Source organism: Xyrauchen texanus, chromosome 8, assembly GCF_025860055.1.
Source record: "Xyrauchen texanus isolate HMW12.3.18 chromosome 8, RBS_HiC_50CHRs, whole genome shotgun sequence".
In the NCBI taxonomy this organism is placed as follows: domain Eukaryota; kingdom Metazoa; phylum Chordata; class Actinopteri; order Cypriniformes; family Catostomidae; genus Xyrauchen; species Xyrauchen texanus.
In genome coordinates, this window is record NC_068283.1 from 38,869,923 (window position 1) to 38,892,878 (window position 22,956).

At 37.7% G+C, this 22,956-nt stretch overlaps 1 protein-coding gene across 1 annotated transcript in view; it reads left to right on the forward strand.

The window, feature by feature from the left end:
- Positions 1–22,420, forward strand: part of LOC127647285 (glutamate receptor ionotropic, NMDA 2C-like) — an 89,115-nt gene extending 66,695 nt beyond the window's left edge. Inside the window, exons 7-14 of the mRNA XM_052131444.1 lie at positions 7,883–8,051; positions 9,610–9,763; positions 13,842–13,967; positions 14,202–14,431; positions 18,187–18,347; positions 18,438–18,625; positions 18,828–19,060; positions 20,188–22,420. Of these exons, the coding sequence (XP_051987404.1) occupies positions 7,883–8,051; positions 9,610–9,763; positions 13,842–13,967; positions 14,202–14,431; positions 18,187–18,347; positions 18,438–18,625; positions 18,828–19,060; positions 20,188–21,759 (2,833 nt within the window). The 3' untranslated portion in view covers positions 21,760–22,420. The remainder of the gene's footprint in view (positions 1–7,882; positions 8,052–9,609; positions 9,764–13,841; positions 13,968–14,201; positions 14,432–18,186; positions 18,348–18,437; positions 18,626–18,827; positions 19,061–20,187) is intronic.
- The last annotated feature ends 536 nt before the right edge of the window (positions 22,421–22,956 follow it).

Below are 22,956 nucleotides of genomic sequence, written 5' to 3' on the forward strand. Positions count from 1 at the left end.
CAGCTCAGAGGTGAATCACAACATTACAAACTTTGAAAACAAAAAATGTAAAAAAAAATATTGAAAAATGGACAAAAAACTCTAACATCTTTCATGAGGAAACAAACTACAATCCTACAAAGCTATTGATAGTATTAACAAACTATTGATTTTAAGTTGTTGATTGTAACTATAGAAACAATATATTTTATATGTAATACATATTAATATATTGTGACATTAATATATATGTATATGTATTGGTACAATATACATACAATACAGTGTATATATATATATATATATATATATATATATATATATATATATATATATATATATATATATATATATATATATATATACATACACACACACACACACACACACGTGTATGTATATATATGTATGTGTGTGTGTTTGTGTGTGTGTTTTGTATATGTATCTTCAGGATTCATGGGTAGTGTAGTTCTTATGTATTCTGCTATTAAACATGTTTTTACAGATAAAGTTGAAATAATGTGGACTGACGGCTTCAAAAGGAGCATATTCCATTGATTAACATCCTCTGAGCTCACGGTAGATCTGTCTTTTAAGGTTTATAAGTTGTAGTAAAAATCAAATCCACTGTTGAAAAACATTAATGGGATATTTACTACCGGAACCAGACTGTTTCGCGCTATTACAAAATTATGAATTTGTTTGGTTTACTGCAGCAAGCATACTACAGACAATCTGGAACTCAGAAGGAAGTTTTGCATCTTACAATGGAAGAAAAGGAAGAGTGTCATCATTTGTCTTCATTTTTGCAAAATACTGTATGCTTTTCCACCTCTGAAATAGCTGGTGGTCATGTGACTTGCTCAAGGGGACTACAAAGGCACACGAGGCAAGTTGATTTCAATTATACTTTCACCTTGCCAACAATGAGGGAATAACCCAGAAGCTGCAATGGTCATTAGTAACCAACCAGAGAGCAGATCATACTGATGACCAACCCTGCCAGAGCATTTTATCAGAGGGTAATTAGAGACCTGTGCTCTGACATCAGTCTTAAGGGATAAGGGAGTGTTTTAAGCTTTTATCATATTAGTGAACAGAACGAAGGACTGTGTAATTGTGTTGTTTTAGTTCTATTGGATGCAACTCTGGTGATTGACCAGCTGTTCAAGCCATTATGAGATGCTAGATTTTGGTATTAATATATTAGATATAACAATATTACACAGATGTCAGCAGAATCTATTGAATGGGAAAATTCTGTGGAAAATAAAACAGATGGAGCAAGAGAGAAAATGAAAATATCAAACTATTTATATGCTAAATGCCAATTCCTTCAAATAGAATAATAGAATGGTAACCTTAAGGCCTGAAAAAACACTCTACACGAGTATGTGAATGCAAAGGCCATGAATGCATGCATTAAATGGTTTCATAATTCAGCAATTCCTAACACAATGCAATGCATTACATTCTCAGTCTTCCCTCAAGGGGTGCTATGACGGGCATTTCCAAAACTGTTCTATTCATTTGTATTTTTTCTTTTTCAGATCGACTACTGTCATGTTTTGAAGAGACTCTTGCTTAGCATGTTAAACTGTCTACAAGCTACTTGAATAATAACACATGCGGTTTAATGAGTAATGTAAAGTAATTATATTGCTCCTTTGAGGATTGGGTTTGTTATGGACACATTAATGCAAAAATGGGAATGCGTTCTTGCAATGCATTGGTCAAGCTTATGCATCTGCATTGGTTTGTGTGTTCTCATAGATTTTAATAAAAAATGTTGGTGCTGTGTTGCACCGCCTCTTGCTGTCCAGTGTAAATCTATGTGGTAAAAGAAACTTGCGTTCAGCTCTGGATAAAGCGAACAGTGTATCCTCTCATTAGAGATGAGCAGTAATTAGTAGAGTTGAATAGAGCCATGCCAGACTCTACAGCAGAACTTCTCAAACCTCCAAGGGTTTGCCTTCCCTCTCCAAATACACCATTGTGGTGGGCCTATTAACATATTACATAAGAATGGCTCCCTCGGGACTTTCTACTCATTACTTTGAGGCTAAATCGCTGAGTATGCTGGGCTTCTGGAGACAGCTAAAGAAAACATACAAAAAATAAACATGGAGGAGAAAAGAAACACAAGCTTTTGTGTGTGAACTTGCAGAGATGCCACTGGAAGCTGGGTTAACCCTCCCGGATGAATCCCGCCAGCTGTCGTGACACGGGAGGAAGAGAGTGGGCTGTTTGTGTCGGGTCGCTGCTGATGGCAAACAAATCACTGACTTTCAGTTGTTGTGTTGTGGTTTATGGTGATGATAGTACGTGGGTGGGTGGGAGGAGTGTTTAGTGTTACTCATTGCTTCTAATCTCCTTTATGGTACACACCATTAGTCAAGAGATTACAGGGGAGGTTAGAGCGAATGGCATTAGAGCGTTCTGTATTCTGCAGCATCATCACAACATCTTTATTCCTCCTCCTACTGTTCTTCCTCCTTTACTTTCTGCTTCATGATTACACTTTAAAATTCTGTCCATCTTTATGGACCATCTGTGTGGTACATATTATGTTCTAACAATGGAATATGGAATAGAATAGATGGAATAGAAATGTATTTTGGGAAAACATGGGAAACTTTGCCCTATGGCAACTCTGCAACACCATGGAAAATTTCAAAAGTCCAAAGCTAGTTTTTCATAAAGTATCAATGTTCGTTGATCAACATAATTTTCACTGTCACTGAAGCCTAGCTTATCCTCTCTGTTGTCAGTCATATCTAACTGTGCACTCTTCTTGCCCTTTCCATAAAACTTTTCCATGTTCATTTTCGCCTGAAAAGAAGACTACAAATCATGATTGTGTTCTTTATACATAAATGCAATTATATTATGGTAAACCTTTCCAGATAAATAAATAAATGCAATAATATAATAGATGCCGCAATCCATAAAAATCCCCAATGAGAAAACGCATTAGTGAAATTCCATTGTAGTACAGAGTTGCCATATGGCAACATAGCAATTCTTCCATTGTGGTGAGGTGTTGCCATATGGCAACGTTCACATTTTCTCAATTTTCTGCAAAACTATGTAAGATAAAGTTGATCAGTTAACATCTAATTGACTTATTAAAGATGCAGCGGAATTGTTTTTTTCATGATGTAGAATAAACATTGTGTTTAATAGAGCATTTTGTGGAGTGCGTCAGAAGGTGTCTCCCCCGTAGGGGTGAACCCAGGTAAAAGAGTCTTGGAGACAAAGTAAAATGCACTCAAGGAAATTATTTAAAGATTCACACATTTAGATTTCAGCAACAACAAAAAAACATCATATTGAATTGAGTAATTTTGAATTAAAATAAAATAAAATAATTAAATATTTTAAGTGTTATGAATAAACTTTTAATCCATCTCCATCTTCAACCGCTTATCCGAAGTTGGGTCGCGGGGGCAGCAGCTCCAGCAGGGGGCCCCAAACTTCCCTATCCCGAGCCACATTAACCAGCTCTGACTGGGGGACCCTGAGGCGTTCCCAGGCCAGTGTGGAGATGTAATCTCTCCACCTAATCCTGGGTCTTCCCCGAGGCCTCCTCCCAACTGGACGTGCCTGAAACACCTCCCTAGGGAGGCGGCAAGGGGGCATCCTTACCAGATGCCCAAACCACCTCAGCTGACTCCTTTCGACGCAAAGGATCAGCGGCTCTACTCCGAGCTCCTCACGGATGACTGAGCTCCTCACCCTATCTCTAAGGGAGAAGCCCGCCACCCTTCTGAGGAAGCCCATTTTGACCGCTTGTACTCGTGACCTAGTTCTTTCGGTCATGACCCAACCTTCATGACCATAGGTGAGGTTAGGAACAAAAATTGACCGGTAGATCGAGAGCTTTGCCTTCCGGCTCAGCTCTCTTTTCGTGACAACGGTGCGATAGAGCGAGTGCAATACCGCCCCCGCTGCCCCGATTCTCCGGACAACCTCCCGCTCCATTGTCCCCTCACTCGTGAACAAGACCCCGAGGTACTTGAACTCCTTCACTTGAGGCAATACCTCCTTTAAATTAAAAAGACTATTACATTTGAATATTTAAGTAAAATATTATACAATTCATTTTGATGGAGTTTTGTTATGAAATTGAAATGCACAAATCTGTGGGCAAAATATTTTTTTTGAGTGTGTCATGGGGCTTAAAAATGGCACATTATTGTTTACTATAAAGGATGCTCTTTTATTTCCAACAATGCATTATGTTTGAGCTTTTTCTAAAAGGTGAGAAAGTAAAAGATAATAGGGTGTTGCCTTATGGTGCTTGCTAAGGCAAGTTTTTGTGAAATCACAGTCACGTGTACTAACCGTTAGCCCATAGCTCCAAAGTATTTCTAAATTACTTAGAAGTAAAGTAACCAATGCCACAAGGCTGACAGAACACAAATTAACTAGAGAAAATAGAGACAAAGTGAGCATATGTAATTTTCATTTATGAAGACATACTGACAGACAGCTCTGTTTAAATATACTGTATATAAAAGAGCAAGTAACACATGGATGCACATTCTGCAACATATATGTTGAGCATCATCACGATGTCAGTATGTGTACAGTCTCAATATTGAAACAGCTTTTATTCAGTGTGCGCTCATTCGCTTCTCTGGCCAAACCCAATGATCCAGCATGCCGCTTCTCTCCCGCCTTTATTTGTTTGTGATTAATTTGAGTTGGATTTGTTTTGGCCCGCCCCGGCTGTCCTTCCATCTGTCACAGCAGCGACTAAACATGAGGACCTGCCGTGACTGCCACTACCCACCCACCCACTCACTACTGACGTCACTTGTCCTCTCCTTCTCCCTCAAGTCTTGCCATTAATCTTTGCATCCCCTCATAGTCAGAAGCACGTGTCCCTTCTGATTCAAATGGATTTACAATGCAACTTAATTACATTTATTCTAATGTAAATAAGCGCAATGCGTGTATGCATGGAGCTAATTTAAAAATGGGCAGCCCATAACCATAAGACTCTGTTACAAATTTAGCATGCAGTGTTGTTCCCTGTTTGGCCATAGAGAAGCACAAACAGCCTCCATCACTGCCATTAGACGGTTTGAATGGATTTATTGGAGCTCTCGTTAATCACTCATGATTGGACGTGAGGTCGACTCGACATTCATAATCAACAAAACAGGAAACAGGCCAAGAGTGGGGAAACAATGTAATGTTAATGAAGCACAACCACTGCTGAGATATTTTCCATGTCAGACGTTAACACAAAAATGGCCTCGTTTATATTCATTTCTTGATGGAGGCAAATGGATTGGCACTGAACATCATTTAAAAAATAGTATGAGTAACTAGTGGCATGTGGAATGAGATGATGTACCTTGTTTTAGTTTATTGTTGACCTATTCGGAAGACAAAACGAAAGCTATCATTTTGAAAGAGTAGCCCCATGTCGAAATAAAAGATCTTTTGTAAGTTTACTGATATGAGAGTCCTCATCTCATGTGAGTTGTCATGATATTATACATGGTTCAAAATTACAATGAATTCCTTTAAGAGGAAAACTTTTTTTTTTATGGGGAAAAAAATGACTGAGTGCACCTTTAAGTATCCTATTACCAAATGAACCTCCATTGTGATTGGATCAGCCAGTGTGAGCCCACTTTAAACATTCTTCATAACAAAACTATTCACCCCATTTAATAAAACAGTGTGTTTTATTGGGACCTTTAGCCCCTGTAACAGGTGGACTTTTAACCCCTAATACAATCCTTTCACTTAATGGATAGATATTAAAAAACGTATAAAACTTAAACAAAATCAAACACTTTTAATCACCTTAAACAAAACTGAAAATGACACATGAGTATTTTGTTTCAAAATAAATGTGATCATTTCAGGGATTCTAACAAGGGTACGTCCAGTATACATAGAAAGAAACATGGTAATGTACTTTTAAGTGCTTATGTACCGTTTTGGTTGCCTTTTGGTTGCATTATGCCTTTACCCGTAGTGGCGTTCTTGTTCAGCTCTGGCACACAATAGAAAGCATTTGTGAGTATTATTTGAACAAATATTGTTATGGTTCAAAAATAAACATCGCTCTTTGTTAAAGAATCCCGTTACAGTTTTACGAATGTTTAGAATCAGAAGAACGATGCCCAATTCCTGAATGAACCCTTTCAATGAATTGGTCAAACAATTCCATAAATGAGTGAAGCGTCCCTTTAGATTTAGACGATTGATTCAGACTGAATCGGTTATGTTTGATTCATTCGGACAACTCACTCAAGCACATAATTGTTTGATAGATTCATTGGAAAGATTCAGTCTGGTATGTACATTAAATGTATAGCTAAGCTTTACAGTAGCTGTAAATCTTGTCCTTTAGATCCCACGTTCATTGATCATTACGCGTTTTTGGAATAACCTGGGCTAATGTGCGTTGCTCAAAGGCTCAGTGGTGATCGTTCATGGATTGTCCCTTATGAGGTTTGAACTTACATTTTCAGTTTCATTTGTATGTTTTCACTCCAGTTTTTTAACCACTAGGCCACACCAAACAAAGACAGAAATGCTGTAATAATGTGAACCAGTTCAGATGAGATGACTCTTCACTTGTTGATCATGTATCCCAGCGCTGCTCTCTTGTTGTGTTTATTGGTAATTAATTTGCCTTAGATTATTTTTGGTGAGTTCATAGCTACTGTATACGATTCTTAAATTTACTCATAATATTAATATTAATCTTGGTCATAGGATAAACTACACTTACTTAAAATGCAATACATAGATAATAAATGAATGCCAACTAAAGCCTTCATCAGCCAGATAAAAAGGCCACTGCATCTACATGCACTTCAGCTTCAAAAACACTTAATTGTTCATCTTACAGTTCAATTAATATTCTTTAGTTTTGAACAGTTTCCACCAACATCTACTCAGTTTACTCACATAAAACATGACTTGTATTACTTGTAGAGAACTTAAATTGGCATTATATTCAGTCTGTTTAGCCAGTGGGGAACTGGCTCCTCCAGCTGAGCCTGGTTTCCCCAAAGTTTCTTTCTTTTTCTTTCCATTAACTAACAAACTATACATTTTTGAGTTCCTTGCCACAGTTGCCTTTGGCTTGCTTAAAGACAAATACATAAGCATACAATGAGGAGTTTAAGACATTACAGCACCATTTTCTGTAAAGCTGCTATGAAATGGTGTGTGTTGTACAAAGCGCTATACAAATTAAAATGACTTGACCTGATGCTCACTGAGCACTTTATTAGGTACACCTGTACACCTACATATTCATGCGATTATCTAATCAGCTAATCGTGTGGCAGCAGTGCAGTGCTTAAAATCATGCAGATACGGGTCAGGAGCTTCAATTAATTTTCACACCAACCATCAGAATGTGGAAAGATATGATCTGGTTTGAGCATTTCTGTAACTGCTGATCTCCTGGGATTTTCACGCACAACGCTCTCTAGTTTACTCAGAATGGTTTGGCACCATTCAGACTAAATTCTAGAGACTGTTGTGCGTAAACCAGCCCGTCTGGCATCAACAATCCAAGCTCAAAATCCCTGAGATCACAGTTCTTCCCCATTCTGATGGTTGGTTGGTGTGAACATTAACTGAAGCTCCTGACCCGTATCTGCATGATTTTATGCACCGCACTGCTGCCACACGATTGGCTGATTAGATAATCGCATGTGTACAGGTGTTCATAATAAAGAGGTCTGTGATTTTCTCCACTGTAAAGAAAATTGTATGATCTAGCCTAAACGGAAGGGTTATTACTTTTAGCACACTACATCCTTAAAAAAAAAAAGAGTCTCATAATCCATTTGATTGGTGTATGATTTTAGTTTTGTTATCAGCAATATAACAAAAAGTCTCCATTCTGTTCCCACAGGATTGTCGGACACACTGAACCTTACACCAAACTATGCTGCAAAGGCTTTTGCATCGACATTTTGAAAAAGCTTTCTCGAAATATCAAGTTCTCTTACGACCTTTACCTGGTCACCAATGGCAAACATGGCAAACTTGTACGTGGGATCTGGAATGGTATGATCGGAGAGGTGAGAAAACATTTCAGTTTTCCTTCTTTCTTTTTTTTATTAAAGTGAAAATGAAATGAAAATCGACCCTATTCATATTCCTGGTTTTATTGTGATCAAATAACAAAATTAATAACTATTAATCTGCCCCTAAAATGGCTCAAGGTGTCCCACCCCACATTTTATTCTTGTTGAATATCCCGTTTCACTCTCAAATGCGTCACACTACTGGAAGTAAAATGGTTTGCGAATGCTGTTTCCTGTTGACAATAATTATGTTTTTAATATGAGGCTATTATCTGTCATGTTCTAATGAAAACCGATTTAACAAGTTGTTTAGCATCTGTGATGTGAAACCAATCAAGAAAACTAAACTTAATCCTCATGAGAGAAGATTCTCAGACTCCACAATAGTTCTTATAAAAGGTTGTGCATTCCAGGGAACGTGACTGGCATTGTAATGACGAAAAGATCCTTGTAAATAATCTTGATGTCAACGTCTAATGCACGCCGGGTTCTGAGGAGTTTTAGGCATGACGTTGGCTCCTGCCTGACCTTTTTTCCTGGGATCCAAGAAAACTATTGTGCTCAGTGGGGCATTATGCATAATGTGGGTAAAAATTACAAATAGAAAGTGACTGGACTGTAAATATACTGGCACACACACACACACTCATGTTGTGTTTCCATGTTTTATGGGGACTTTCCATAGACATAATGGTTTTTATACTGTACAAACTTTATATTCTATCCCCTAAACCTAACCCTACCCCTAAACCTAACCCTCACAGAAAACTTTCTGCATTTTTACATTTTCAAAAAACATAATTTAGTATGATTTATAAGCTGTTTTCCTCATGGGGACCGACAAAATGTCCCCACAAGGTCAAACATTTCGGGTTTTACTATCCTTATGGGGACATTTGGTCCCCACAAAGTGATAAATACACGCTCACACACACACACACACACACACACACACACACAGTAATTACGGGACTAGCAGAACCATAATAACAGACATCTATATGGATATTAATAGCTTTATGCAAGTTGTGTTTGATGAGAAAGATGATGGCTGAAACAAACATACCATTTACTTTAATATATTTATATTTAATATCTGTAATGCATTAGCTGCAAAGCCACAATCTCATTATAAGACTTATAACAGGTACCAACTGTTGTACTTTTGGACAGAAACAGATTATAAAGTTTTACTTTCATATAATGGTACACACTTTTATCAGGAACTCCCAGGAATTTGAGTTGCAAAGATCAGGATGGTAGCCTAGGCTTATGGAAAACCTTGAAGGTTTTGAAGATATAGTGCTTACTACACTTAGTTGTACGGTTATATTTTTTCATGCAGTCATTAAAATGATATTTGAAACATAATGTGGCTTTGGTAACCTGGAAATCGTAAGATCTCAATATAAGACCGTGTGGTTAAACTACAGGAAAATGACATCGAACTATAATACAGATGGCTAGATATGTCATAATTTGGCTCTCTTGCATAATAATCTCACAGACTAAACATCATATTTTTTGCCGTTTGTCGCTCTTTTGTTCTCAGGTGTTTTATAAGCGAGCAGACATGGCCATTGGCTCTCTGACAATAAACGAGGAGCGTTCTGAGATCATTGACTTCTCTGTGCCGTTTGTGGAGACTGGCATCAGTGTGATGGTGGCCCGGAGCAACGGAACCGTTTCTCCTTCAGCCTTCCTTGGTAACTACTTATGTACTATATAACTAATGTGGAATTAATAAAAAGTCCTACATTTCACTGGAAAAATGACTGTTAATAGTGTTGTGCCGATACAAACATATATTATTCACCATATTGTATCGATATTTAAGGTCCCTGCATCTATATTTTTATCGATTTATACATGCGTTCATGTCCTGGCCTACAGTTCAATAATGAATAAGTCATCTAAACTCGAAATCCATCATCAGAATTTCTCAAAGCGTTCAGAACCGCTTCGATGAGGCATGAGAGGGATTAAACTGAACCTGCAGATTCACTCATGGCAATCCAATTTTAATATTGTGATATATTGCAATTTATTGAAATCCTGATATATGTATTGTGATGTACGTGTTGCATTGAGTGGTGCTTGGCGACACCAAGCCCTACTGTATAACATAACAACTTACTTAAGTTTCCGGTAAAGTTCTATTAATAAACAGTAAATACTGTAATTGTATAGAATTTTACTGTAATTCTGTACTTCCACTAAAACTATTTTAAACAGTTCTAATTTGTCATGGTGCGTTCACATACAACGCCTCGCATTGCGTGCACAAGTTTGACCGCTGGATTAAATTTGTGTTTAAACTTCTGATACAACCCGGTTAATATTTTTCTTGTTAAATTTAAAAAGGATATTGATTTGAACTGTACTTTTTGCAATGCACTGGCTGATTTATTTTGGTATTGTGCTCATGTAAGGACATTTTGGAAAGATTTGACTAGATTTATAATTGATAACATTGAACCCACTTTTTCTTTATGTTTAGAAAATTTTATATTTGGTTTTAAAAATATCCCCTCAAATAAAAGGAAAGAATACTACATTATAAATGTAATTAATTTTTTTTCTAAATTTCATATACAGAAATATAAGTACAGTAAATCCCAACATTTGTTTTTGGTTCTTGAAAAGAAATTCAAATATATATCAAGACTATTTTTCATTCACATAATAAGAAAGCAATTCAAACTGTTTCTATATGCGAGTCTTTCAATTACATAATGTTTAGCCTTCCCATCTGGCTGTATTTTTCTCTCTTTATATATGTATTATTGTAGTTTTGACTGTACATTGACTTTGTTTGTTTGAAGCTTAATAATAATAAAAAATTAATTAATTAATTAAAAAAACCTCAAGTTCGCGCCAGTAACGCGAACCCGCGAGTATTCCCCCTTCTCTTCCGGAAAAGGACAGGAGGAGGGGCTTCTACGACAACCCATATCACAATGACTGCTGCTCTGTATCTGTTGAGGAAGTCCCAGATACGTTAACGTTATACAGTTATGGGTGCCCACACACCGGCTACAACCATTTTCTCACCCATTCATCCTGATTTCTTCTGCTACTACGTCAGTACGTCAGTGACATCCGGGCAGTCTCAATGCTGATAGGTTTTCGCGGCAACGCGCCATGCGGATATTTTGCTCAAGTTTAAAAATGTAAACTCACATGATGGAGACTCTTGGTTTCTTTGGCGTTGGTAATAATTTTATCAGAGCGATTCGTGCAATGTATAGCGATTGCAATACTTCTATTAAATTACCTTTTGGAGCAACCCCCAGATTTAATATTTCTAGAGGTGTAAAACAAGGAGATCCTGCAGCTATTAGTTATGCATGTGTTGTGTCTTCATATTAAAAAGTATCCATTTCAGGGTATTTGTTTAACTGACAAAGAAATAAAATGTAGGCCTACACAGCTTGCAGAGAAATGCAGCACTTTGTGTTTTAGATATATTTTCATCAGTCTCAGGTTTAAGTATTAATAAATGTGAGTTGTTCCCTTTGAAAGACATGCCATTGTGTGGCATACCAGTTAAAAACCAGGTTTCTTATTTGGGGATCAAAATATGTAAAAATCAAATGGAAAGAATTTATTTAAATGATCTTCCATTAATTGATAAAGTACAAAAGAAATGTAATGGTTAATAAGAGATTTATCTTTGACTGGTTGAATATTGCTATCAAAAGCTGAAGGTTTGTCAAGAGCAATGGTTTTAGATGCTCCAAAGTTTATCAAGCACGTTAATAAGAAAATGCATACATTTATTTGGAAGAATAGGCCACGTTACTTAAATAGAGGTGTAATCTATTTCATCAAGGTGGTTTAAATGCAATTGTCTTTGAAGTAATAAAGATATTAAATATAAGAATAAAACACTTTTTTTAAAATATTGGTTTAGAAATGATATTTTATTGGTGACGCAGTTGCTTCGCCATGATGGTCACTTAATTTCATATGAAGAATTTCTAGATAGATTCAAACATTAGACAAATGTCGGTCTTTTAGGATACCCCCAGCTAAAAGTTTATTGGCTTCCAGTAGTGTCATCAATAAGATTAGAGAGATTTCTTTTAAAATGATTCATTGTATTTATCCAGTAAATCAGGTTATAAAAGGATTTAAGAAAGATATTGATTTGAAATGTGTGTTTTGTAATTTGAATGAAGAGAGCATTTGGACCAAATTGTTTTGGTGTGATTTTAAGGTCTTTTTTAAGGAGATTTCTGGGTCTGATATTACTGTGGAGGACAAAAATATTTAATTTTTTACGATAAGCCTTTAGAAAAGAACATTTGTTCTTTTTAATTTGTTTATGATTTTAGGGAAATATCACATTCATAAACGTCATTGGTCAAAAAGTGCACCCTAGTTTTGTACAATTTCAGTTTGAGCTTTGTCAGTATCTTAAAGCATTGGAGGGTGTAAGGAACACTAAAGCAAAAAAGACTACAGATTGTTGTAAAGCCTTGAAATATTATCCTTTTTAAGGATTTTTGTATTTATTTTGTAATTACCGATATGTTTTTGATTTTAATACTCCTATGTATATAGTTCGTAATTGTGTTATTTTGTTGTTAATTTATTTTATTTACTTGTAATATTTTGTATTCATATTATTGTATTTTTTTACTGATTTTATTGCAATTAATGTTATTGTCATTCTGTATTTGATTATTGTGTGATTTTAATACCAAATAATAACAAAAAAGTAAAAAATAAATAAAAAAATAAACTCACGTGAATGAAACGATTTCGCGCCATTCGCTTAATTCGCGCCGCCGGCCGCAAATTCATATCTATTCGCGTCTTTGCATTGACTTTGTATGTAATCGCGCCGCGCGAAACGCTGGATTCGCGTTGTATGTGAACGCACCATAAATATTTATACTTATGTATACATGTGTTTTTTTGTAGAGAATATGTGGAATATTTGGTACTTTTAACAATTAATGTCACACTGCACAATTTTTAGGTAGTTGATTAAAAATAGTGAAAAAGCACCTAAATAACACATAAAATACATTATTTTCCTTACTTTAAAAAGTATTGTTGTAAAAGTGGTCATTTTTACAGTAAATGCATGCAGCAGGTGTAAAACTGGAACAGCATTACTGTAAATATAAAGGGATTTGTATCCTGTGCGTATAATTAAAAAGTACAATAAACATAATGTATAATTTGTCAATTTAGCTCATACTTTTATCCAAAGTTGCATCCAGTAAATTTGCTACAGAGACAGTGTCCCCTGGAGTAACCAATGGTTAATTGGCTTGCTCAAGGGCACTATCAAATTCACAGCTTATCCCTTACAGGGTTTGAACCTGCAACCTTTTGGTAACCAGCCCAGTTCTTTAACCACTATGCCGCAGTAGCATAGCCATCCATTAGCCATACAGTATTTTCCCATGATCTTACTGTAAATTCTACAAGAAACCTTCAATAAAATTGACATCAGCTCCCAGAATCAATAATATAATACAATAAACTGTATTTTTAAGAAGAAATATTTAATGCAGCACCTTGTATTCTTAAATTGTAGCAAATGTTTACAGTGCAGGCTTATACGTCAGCATGAGAGAAACCTTTTAATCAGTGTTTCGCTTGTTTAGTGGGACACTAATAGTGTGGATTTAATTTACATTTGATTTTTCACTCCATAAACCAGAATTTTAAAAGGTTTTGCAATCCCACTCAAGTAAAACGGCGTCATTGGGGATCTGCATTATTTGATTCATTCATCTGTGTTTTTGCTGTCTCTTTTTTTAGAGCCCTATAGCCCAGCGGTGTGGGTGATGATGTTCGTAATGTGTCTTACTGTAGTGGCAGTGACTGTGTTTGTGTTTGAATACTTCAGTCCTGTGGGCTACAACCGCAGTCTGGTCAGTGCCAAAGGTCAGTGATCACTGTCTCAGCTGACACTCCAGGAACTGTGATGGACGTCAGACATAGTGCCAACCTAAAACCCTGTTAATCAAACATGACTAGTCTGACAGTTGTTATTACATGTCTACGTCCTCTTCTTTTGAACAAAAAAGTCAAAATAGATGATAGATACAGCAGATATAGTTTCAAATTGTAAATGATGTCTTCAAGAGTCCTGACATGGGAAAATGTTCCCATTGTTAGATCCAGGTGGGCCAACGTTCACCATCGGAAAGTCTGTGTGGTTGCTGTGGGGGATCGTCTTCAACAACTCAGTCCCCATTGAAAACCCCAAAGGCACCACCAGTAAGATCATGGTGCTGGTGTGGGCCTTCTTTGCTGTGATCTTCCTGGCTAGCTACACAGCCAACCTGGCAGCCTTCATGATCCAGGAGCAATACATCGACACTGTCTCTGGACTCAGCGACAAAAAGGTAAGAACTGTAAAACTGCTAGCGTCTTTCTTAGATAAATGGGCATTTTACTAGCTGACAGACATTAGAACTACAAGTGCACTTGATAAAATATGTTCATATGTGACCCTTCTTGATGAAGTACAGGTTGATGTGGAGAGAACTGTGCAAATTATTACTAAATACTGACATTTTTAATTAGTGAAAATCATATCCATGATCCTGCACATCTGATCGCTTAAATGTGCTATTATAATAAGACTTTAATGGACCATTTGAAAAATGGTATTAAATGTGCTGGCAAATTGACAAAGTAGAGATTTTAACATGATGCCAAAGTTTCATATATCAACTTCATTCAAGATATCAACATCATAAAAACTGTTAATACATCATATCCATTTGAACAAAGACCTTATAATAAATATTACATTTTGGCTTGTATATCGTGCCATGTTGTTTTTGCTACAGCTATGGTACCTCAAGTCAGCTTTGCGGCTTGTTGAGGAGAGATGTGCCATTTCAAATTGATCAGAATTACGACATTTTGCTTGAGTGGCCATAAAACAGGCATATAAAACCATTAGACTTTCATTGAAACAGGGTAATGAGCCAAATATAGTAGAGATAGACTGATATATCAGTTTTACCAATTCATTGGTGTTGATAGTTGCTTTCTGGATCATATTTTGGGCAAAAATCTATGCCAATACTTGAGATTTATTTATTTTGTATTCCTCAATGTTCCTCTGTGGTCAGAGCACTGGAGGAGTCTATAGTTAGAAGGGCTTTGTTCTACAGTATAACAGCGGTCTCTAAAGGTGAAATAAAAAGAAGTACTGTCACCTAGTGGGGATTTGCTACATCTAAATCTTTCATCATTTCAACCATATTCATCTGTATTTTTATCCTCAATTCAATGCGGATTCCTTCTACACCATTACAGCTGGGAACAGCTTAAGCATTAGGGGTTTATCACAGCTGGGAAACACATCCAATGGAGTAATCACGCATAATCAGGGCGCTTACCTGATACCGGAGTTTCCGCGTTGTGAGGAGAACATGGTGGAGGAGAGAACAGCCGAATCACAGCCATGCTAATGTAGGGCCATATAGCACTCTTGCTCGTGTAATACTGCATTAATATAGAGCTGTGTAAAGGGATTATAATCTGTATATAATCTATAATCTGTATTATATCTGTATGTCTAGTATTATATGCTTTATTTTCTTACCTGTGTTAATAAAATGTTGCCTAAGGAAGCTAGCTAACTAGTCGTCTTGTTACTGTGTGACATGTCTGAGGTCAAGACCTATGGGTGATTCTGATTGGTCGGGCGGTTGGCAGTGTAAGAGTACGTCACAGCGATGTGACTTTCAAGAGGTTATAACTGACAAGACTCAGACTACAACCTGTTAAAGAACGATTTTGGGGGAAAAGTGAGACTTTGAGCCGCTACACAATTATAGAGCCATATAAAGCTTGAAGATCTGCAGGTTGAGTACCCAGAAGTACTGACAGCAAGATGCTTTTTTAAAGTCTGGAAAGCATTACAACAATGGACAAATTGCTTGTAGGGCAAAGTATAGCCTGATGGCAATGCTTACTGATAAGTCACAAAGCACTGTTGCTTTCAAACCACTCAAACGTTGATGATAGAATCTGTTTTTTACTGCCATGAATATTATTTCTAGGGAACTTTAGGTAAATTATTGTAATAACATAATTTACCTCATAAAGGCTTTATTATCGGGCTGTTTTAATTGCAGTTCAATCATTTAAGAAATCTTAACATTATTACTAATAATAGATTTTTACTTGTCAAAAGAGTTCAACCCCAAGTCAATGATATCCTGGTCATAAGATATAACTCGGTTCCCTCCTGCAATGTAAATCTATGGGATGTTTTATTGTCCACAAGGTGAAAATCATAAGTACAGCTGTTTAGAAAATCAACCACACACCTCTCCACAACAAGCCACATGATTTGTGTGGTATGGTATGTTGGTTTCTTTCATGTCCATGACAAGTTACGCACCAATGTTTAATACTTAGGGTTTACAGTTTGGTCGAAACCCCTAACCTTAAGTATTTGCAATAGTAATAGTGCCTTGGCAAACACCACTAATTATTGTACAGGGAGATAATGGTAAGTTAAATGACATCAGTGTATCCCTCAAATGCTATATAAATCTAAATTAGCTTAATGCACACACTGTGCTTTCAAAACAGACGGAGACATATAATACCTAGAAGATGTGCAGTGCTGCAATACTTTTTCTTAGTTAGCATAGCTTTTGGTGTGGTCATCAGGGCCATAAGATGAAAGAGAACACTTATGCTCTCCTCTTTCATCGAACGTTAGCAAAAATACTTAGAATGACGCATTCAGACACCGAAGTCTGTCATATGCCCTCAGCCAGAATATAATCACTTTCATCCATTCCTTAGAGACTGTTCTCCTTCATTCATTAAACCAAGGTTAGCTACATTACAGAACAATTATTCATTCCTCGATTTCTGAGGTTCTGTCTTAATGAGTGTATTATATTTATTTGATGTTACATTAGTAGCACTTAATGCACATGGCCAAAATGAGGCGAGATTTTAGAAGGGAAAAGTAACATTGAAATTCCACGGATGTTTGGCCCAGCGGGTGAGATAGTTTCCCCTCGTTGAACGTACAGCACAAGCAGAGGTTAAAATGTCAGAATTTGAGCAGAGCAGGGAATTAATAGGCTGAGAGGCACTTGGGGGGTTGAGACAGAAAGAGCGTTGATGACCCAAAATGGCTTTAGTCTGAGTTTTATCACTGCAGTAAAACTTTTTTCCAGTTTTCCTGAAGATTAATCCTACTTATATTCTCTCTGCTGCTTGGATTTAGATTGTGTTTAGTGTGACCATTTTGTGATACTGAATTGTGAGAATCCATAAAATAGAGAAATTCACATGCAGAAATTCAGCTTAAAGAAAACCATTAATTATTGTTTCACAACCAAAGACATTATATTGTTTATCAAATAGTGGTGGAATAATCTATTAAAATTTTCTCATTCTTCTCTTCGTAATACATTTTTGCTACTTCTGTTCCTGAGCTCACACTTTTACTGTACATATTAAAGTCAATTTGAATTGCCATTCACAACAAATTTTTCTTCTGTAATGTGCCACATTTCCGAGTGAAATAATAAATGGGGGAAATGAACATAAACAATATGCGTGTAAACATAATTTTAGTGTGATAAAATCACTTACTAACCTTTTCTGTGGAAAGTTATATCTAATTTTAACACTTAGTTGCCATGACAACATAAATATATGAATAAAAAATAAATGTAAGCACTTTTATAAAATTATAAGCTTTACATTTCTGCCCTTTTAAACCCTCCAAAAACTGCCCCATTTACCTCCATTGTAAGTGCCTCACTGTCAGGGCTGGACTGGTAATCTGGCATACCGGGCATTTTCCTGATGGACTGACACACTTTGGGGCCAATCAGGGGTCATTGGGAGAGCTGAGCAGGCCGGTGGGTCGGCCGCGAAACGTGCAGAATGTGTCGCGATAAGTTAAAACGAACCGCCTCAGTATGCAGAACGGACCACAAAACTGCGCCGCAATATGTAGAAAAGTATATTTATATATAATATAATTTCACTTTTTTGTGGTAATCAACATTATGCCACAAATGCTGTCGATTGAGCTTAACTTGTATTCCTTCAATGAAGTTACATTTCTAAGCTAAACACGCTAAATTGCTAAAATCTTCCATTTTAGTTCCAGAAACCACAAGACCAGTATCCTCCATTTCGGTTTGGTACAGTGCCCAATGGCAGCACAGAACGCAACATACGGAGCAATTATCCGGAGATGCACTCCCACATGGTCAAGTACAACCAGAAAGGTGTGGAAGATGCCCTCAACAGTCTCAAGACAGGGTACGTTTACTGTACATTGAACAGTTGTTGACTTAAAGTTTAACCAGAATGTATTAACAGTGGCAATGTATTGTTTCTTTACCGCTACAGGAAGCTGGATGCTTTCATTTATGATGCAGCTGTGCTTAATTACATGGCCGGCAAAGATGAAGGCTGTAAACTTGTGACCATCGGTAGTGGGAAGGTATTTGCTACCACAGGCTATGGTATCGCCCTTCAAAAAGAATCTCGCTGGAAGCGCCCAATAGACCTCGCTCTTCTTCAGTTCCTTGCTGATGGTAAGCTCACTTAGCCCTTCTGATAAGTTTGAATTCAATTCCATGGTTAAAGAGCTTTCTAAAGCCTGTTTTTATGTTTCATATTTTGGTCCTCAGTACCCTCTCAAACACCCCTTTCCATTTAAAATTCTGTCCATGTAATTTCAACTAAAGGAGCTCTACTTCATAAGTATTTCTGACAGAGATGTCTTATGTATCACAGGTGACACTCAGAAGCTGCAGACGGTGTGGCTGACTGGTATCTGTCGTAATGAGAAAAAGGAGGTCATGAGCTCGAAGCTCGACATAGACAACATGGCTGGAGTGTTCTACATGCTACTAGTGGCTATGGGTCTCAGTCTGCTGGTCTTTGCCTGGGAACATCTGCTTTACTGGAAATTACGACATTCTGTTCGCAAGTCAGAACGTTTGGAATTCTTACTGGCTATTAGCAGGGTAAATTATTATTATTTTTTTTTTTAATTTCAGTTATCCTGTGAAATTAACTTTTTTATTTAGCATTAATGTTATTTTTTTTTTTTTATGTAAAAATGTTTAATGCTTTTAACATAGTTTTAACAATCTATTACAAATCATTCCACTGCCTGGTGTAGAATAATTAATAACTCATCCATAAAAGTGGATCTACTCTAAATTCATCTACTCTAAATTCAGAATGTGCCAACAAGGACATAGTGTCAATGATAATTGTATTAAGAAAGGTTAAATGTGCAAGAGGGGTGGGGAATATCAGGCCTCAGGGCTGTATATGGCCCACGAGACCATTTTACCTGGCCCTTAAGGCCATTTGAGAAATAATTAGAAAATAAAATTAAATAAAAAATAATAATGACACAAAATATTGTATAATAGACAGATATTTGAGTTTTTTCTCTTGGTGCAGGAGCACGTAACGGAATGCGTATGTTAATTTCAACCCACAAATCATTAACTGCAAGCAGTTGTATGGCCCGCAAATAATTTAGAAATACTCAAATGGCCTGCAATGGAAAAAAGGTTCCCCAACCCTGCTTTAGAAACATAAACATTGGTGAAAATTGATTTTCAGGGGAACTGCAGGCCATGAAACAAAAGTCAAGGGCACAGTCATTAAAATTACATTAGTGTCTTTGGGTCATAGAAGAGCTGCTAAAGCTTTTTCTTAAGCAGATCTGAAGACCAGCTTGAAAGCTAAAATATGACGGACGGACGGAGGGGGATGGATACATAGGCTACTCCTTTTCTATTGGCTAATTACAGACAATTTGTGACAAAACTATAATACTAATAGTTTTGACAACCTTATCGGTTACTGACAGTCATCCAGGTAATTAAACACACTTTTCCATTTGTTGTAGTCTTTTGCCACTCATTCCAGCTGGGATTTGTTTTCCAATTGTTTAAGACATTCCACAATAAATGGCACTTTATTGTGATCATGTGAGGTGAAGTCAACAATACAAACTAATTTAACCTTGTGGAAAATCTTTCGTGTAATTGCTACTGCTTCAACAGAACTGTTTAGATGAATGCTGTCCAAGATGCTTGTTTGCCAAACTAATTTACTTATTTGCTTCTTACAGGGTATCTACAGCTGCTTCAATGGTGTTGAGGACATGGACCGCAAAGGGAACATGCAGAACCCAGATGTCACCACCAGCTACAATCAGGCCAACATGCTGAAGATGCTCCAAACTGCCAAGGACATTGTTTCATCTGCAAGAGTGGAAAACTCCCTCGACAATGCCACTAAGACCATAGAGAACTGGAGTCGACGAGATCCGGAGGCAGCCAGACCTAGTCTTCCCACTTGCCTCATTGGAACTGACTTTAGCCACAGTCGCCTGCCCTGCATCTCCAGTGTTACAGGCAACCACTCCCCCTACCCTCAAATTATGGATAACACCACTCAGCACTTGCTGGAGAAGCCTCACGTGGGGACACGGCCTACCTCACTGCGATACACTCTTCCTGCACGCACCAGCCACCACCACATTTATGAAAGAACTCTACCCATATCTAGCCTTAGCAGTCCCCAAATTACAATGAGAGACCCACCACCTCCAACAGCCCCGAAACCTCACATGTTTGTAGATCAGTCCTGTCACCACCCTACCTCTCGCTACGTCTCTTACCGTGACTTTCAGGTACCGGACATCTTTGTGGAACACCAGGAAGCTTCTGGAAGCCATAAATCATACATGGGTCAGAAAAAGAGATCCCACAGCTACGTAGCAGCATCACCAGAAACTCGCAGGAGAGACGACTATGATGTTCCTCAGTCTTGTATGGCTGAGCATAAAAGCAACCACCGCATGGAGAACCATTCCCATGCCACACCTTGCATGCAAAGCCACTACCAGAGACCGAGTTCTAGCTGCAACTCCTGCACGAAGTTGTACCTAGAACCGGACATGGATGACGTTCCTCTTCTGGGCAAGGACAAAATGAATCGCCGTGCCTCTTTTCTCAGGGCTACGTGGGGTGGAGACAGGATTCGGCAGTTGGATGAGAAGCCCTCCACCTCTGCATCTTCTTCCGGTTGCATCAACATGCCCGACCTGTTCCCACGAGTAGTAGTGACAAATCCTAAGCCTTCAAAGATGTATGGAAGTGCTGGTAATAACCATCGCTACAACATGGCGGTGGAGCCAGCCTATCTGGACCCAGCCCACATGGGCTCCTACCCTTACAAGCCCCAGAAGCTCAAGTACTCAAAGTCTATCCACCTTCCTTCGTACCGGGAGGCGATTCTACAGAATACGGCAGCCTTGCGTCGTTCTTCTTCCACACTAGTGCAAGGACACTATTCTACATACCTGAACTCGTACACGAACCAGCCTGTGTACTTGGGTCCTGTACCACAGGGGCCCGCTCACTTTCATGAGCACTCCAAAGACATGTGCCACCTATTTCCATGCACCAACCATTGCCCGGATAATGCTGCCCTGGTGCCCCGGTTAGGAAGCAGACCAGTACTGTACCAGAGTACCACTATTGAAGGGGCTGGGCGCTCAAACGAGGAGTCAATGCACACTGTGCCGGTTTCTTCCGTGCGTAGGGACCGCAGACAGGTTCTGGTGGCACGTAATGTTCACAGCCCATATGCCCCAAGGCCCTGGGGTAGGGTGTCGAGTTTGGAGTCCGAGGTGTGAAGTTCATGGAGAAGACCTCCAGACTCAAATACTTTAAGTTTCTCTCAAACCATGAGGGAGAAACACTGGGAAAGAGTCAAGCAAAAAAGTTGAAGGAGGACTAGAGGAGGAATAATACAATCTCAGTGCAATAATACAATATGACAACAGGGATGGGACGGGGGGAATGTACAAGTGATTACTGTGGAGACTTATTTCAGTATACTTTGAAAAAAATGAAATTGAACTGTTCTTAATATATAATCCATCGATTGTTATTCAAATGGTTTTTAAATGGCATTATACTATTAACATTCATTCCCCGCAAACATTTGGATGAAGCATGTCTTAAGGCAGCTTTAAAGCAGGGCATTTCACCAAATCTGTATTCTACTAAACTGGAGATTTTTCTAACACAGCCACACAAAAATGTCTTCCAAGAATTTTATAAATCCAGGGGTTTTAGAAAGCCATGATTAATTGTTGAAATTCATTACGCCACCAATGCAATTCAGCTCTGAATTTAAGAATGACACAAAAGCAAAGTGATTCGTCATCTGTTGTTCCACAGCTATTTCACTGTTTAATAAATGATGGTATGGCCTGAGAGCCAATTGGAAATGACTTTGGTGTTATTCTTATGTGCCTTTAACAAAAGAAAAACCAACTTGGGAAACAATTAATCAATATTAGATGCACATTTATCAAGAAGATAAAATGTATCAAAGAAGATCAAATACCTGTCCCAAAAGGCCTTCTGAGATCAACATACTGTAAGATGTTATCTCAACTCCTTTGAAGTAATGAGGATTCTTGAGTGAGTTAGGCACGCTGTAATGTAGGAAATGTGAAAATATGACTTCCAGTAGAACAAAGACATATTAATAACCTCAGTGCTTAATAACTGTGTGAAAAACTGCATGCTTTTATAACTCCCAAAAAAGAACCCTTTAATGAACTAGCTTAGAAATGTTAAGCTTTTTTAAATCTCATTCATTTTGCCCTGTAATTAACCTTTAAATACATACAGTGTAACACTAAACACTGGTCTTTTATTTGCTGATCCCCTGTTTTTGAAGCAGCTCTGTTGCCACATGTCGAGTAGGTTAAATGCTGACTCTGTGTGGTTGCAGGCTTCCAAAGAGCAGTTTAATTTCTCTTACCTTCCTATGTCTTTAAAATGTGATGTGGGTTGCTAACATTCATCTTGTCCCATTG